The sequence below is a fragment of the Eleutherodactylus coqui genome, chromosome 4 (assembly GCF_035609145.1).
Source record: "Eleutherodactylus coqui strain aEleCoq1 chromosome 4, aEleCoq1.hap1, whole genome shotgun sequence".
Taxonomy (NCBI): Eukaryota; Metazoa; Chordata; class Amphibia; order Anura; family Eleutherodactylidae; genus Eleutherodactylus; species Eleutherodactylus coqui.
Window position 1 is genome coordinate 240,335,699 of NC_089840.1, and position 2,089 is coordinate 240,337,787.

At 36.4% G+C, this 2,089-nt stretch overlaps 1 protein-coding gene across 1 annotated transcript; it reads right to left on the bottom strand.

The window, feature by feature from the left end:
* Nucleotides 1–754: 754 nt before the first annotated feature.
* LOC136626651 (olfactory receptor 10A3-like) lies at nt 755–1,723 on the bottom strand. The gene has a single exon (XM_066601669.1). The coding sequence runs from the start codon at nt 1,721–1,723 to the stop codon at nt 755–757; it is 969 nt and encodes a 322-aa protein (XP_066457766.1).
* Between the last annotated feature and the right edge of the window lie 366 nt (nt 1,724–2,089).

Genomic DNA, 2,089 nt, shown 5'->3' on the forward strand with positions numbered 1-2,089 from the left:
TCCGAATCTGCCATGCAAGTCCCGTTGGGTGAGCCTGCATGCATGCGCAGTGCAGCGCATGACGCGCCGACAGTGGGTGGTGACGCGTAATCACATGATACTTCCATTATGCTCACAGCAGAAGTATTGCATGATGAATGGCTTCCATTGGGTACAATGGAAGCCAGACAAATGTTTTTCCGCCACATTTAGAACATGCTGTGATTTTTTTCAAAATGCAGAATTCCGCTGTAGAATTCCGCAGCCTGTACATTGAAACGCAGAAAACTATTAGGTTCAATAGAACATAATAGCTGCGGAATAACGCCACAGATATCCGCCACGTGACATATGGCAGAAATCCGTCGGTGGGCAATAGCCCTTAGACTACCAAACACCCATAGTGCATAGTAGTGTTAGCCTATCAATGCCATATAACTGCTCTCTGTTTGGACTGCGCTGCTCACATGATCAGCACTGGCCAATCATCAAGCAGTGCACAGTGTGTACTATATAGTTAGAAAATGGCAGCTGGCATCTTGGCCACCTAAAAACTAGTCTATAAACTAGTGGAATAGACAAAGCACCATTAAGATCAACTACAGAAAATGCACCTAAAACTCCCAAAACTGGAGGATTACTTTAAGCAAATGCTTTTCTATGGTCCATCATGCTTCTTATTTTTATTTCACTGAAGAATATGTTACATTGGCAATTAAGGTACTTGGCTCTAGAACCTCAAATTTCTGCAGTTTTGGATAAATAAACATTAATATTACTGGCCAACTAATGTTTTAAGACTATTTGACAACTGGCCTGTGCATGCCATCTTTGTCTTTATGAGAACTTTTCTTATATCTTCATTCTTGAGACTATATATTATAGGGTTAAGCATTGGAACTAAGACAATATACAGTAGAGAAAAATACTTATCTAGTTTGGGTGAAAATGTTGACTTGGGTCTCATATACATGCAGACAATTGTTCCATAAAAGATGATGACACAAGTCAGATGGGCTGTGCAGGTAGAAAACGCTTTATGTCGTCCTTTTGTGGATTTTATTTTCAGAATAGCGTTGATAATAAATACATAAGATATTAAAGTAAGCATAAATGGTGTAATTGCTGCTAATGGTCCTACAGTGTAGTTTAATATGTTAAAAACGGATGTGTCTGTGCAAGCAATTTGTAATAATGGGTTAAGGTCACAGAAGAAATGGTTAATCTTGTTATTTAAGCAAAAATACAGCTTTGATATGAATACAGTATGTCCAGTAGGGATTAAAAACCCCCCAAACCATGAAACAAATGAGAATCTAGCACATTGCTTTAAACCTATAAGTGCAACGTAATGGAGAGGATGACAGATTGCTACATAGCGATCATATGCCATAGCAGCTAGGAGGAAGAACTCGGTAGCAGACAAAGATAAAAAAACATATATTTGTGTTACACAACCTATAAAGGAGATTGTCTTTATCTTGGTACAAAGTATAGATAATAATTTTGGTAGAATGTTCGAGATTGAAGCAATGTCAATGAATGAAAGATTTACCAGAAAGAAATACATAGGAGTATGGAGATGAATGGTTTTCCATATTAAAGCAACTATAGTCAGGTTTCCACATATAATCATGATGTAGAGAATTAGAAAAATCCCAAACATTAGCATTTGGAGTTCCGGAATTTCAGAGAAGCCCTGGATTATGAATCCTGATACATTAAAGTTTCTTTCGGATTTCATTGCATTGAGTAAATTTTCATACTTTCTTTTATGTTCACCGTGTTCTCTTGGTGAATCTATTACTGCAAACACGGAAAAGTTAAAAAAAAAAACAAAAAAAAAACAGCATTTCAAGTTATGAAATATAGTTGCAATCTAAACTATCCAACCACCATTGTCAATTAAGTTTAGTTTCCACATTTACAAACTTTCAGCTGTTTGCAAGAAACAACCAAACAAGAAGAAATTTAAATAGCTCAATTCAACTAATATAACAAATAGGTTGCTTTATCTACAGATGATTTGAACTTGCGGTTCCTAGAGGAACTGCTTGATGAAAGAAAATTTGTCGTTGATGAAAAATCTGCATCTTTATGAATCTGCATC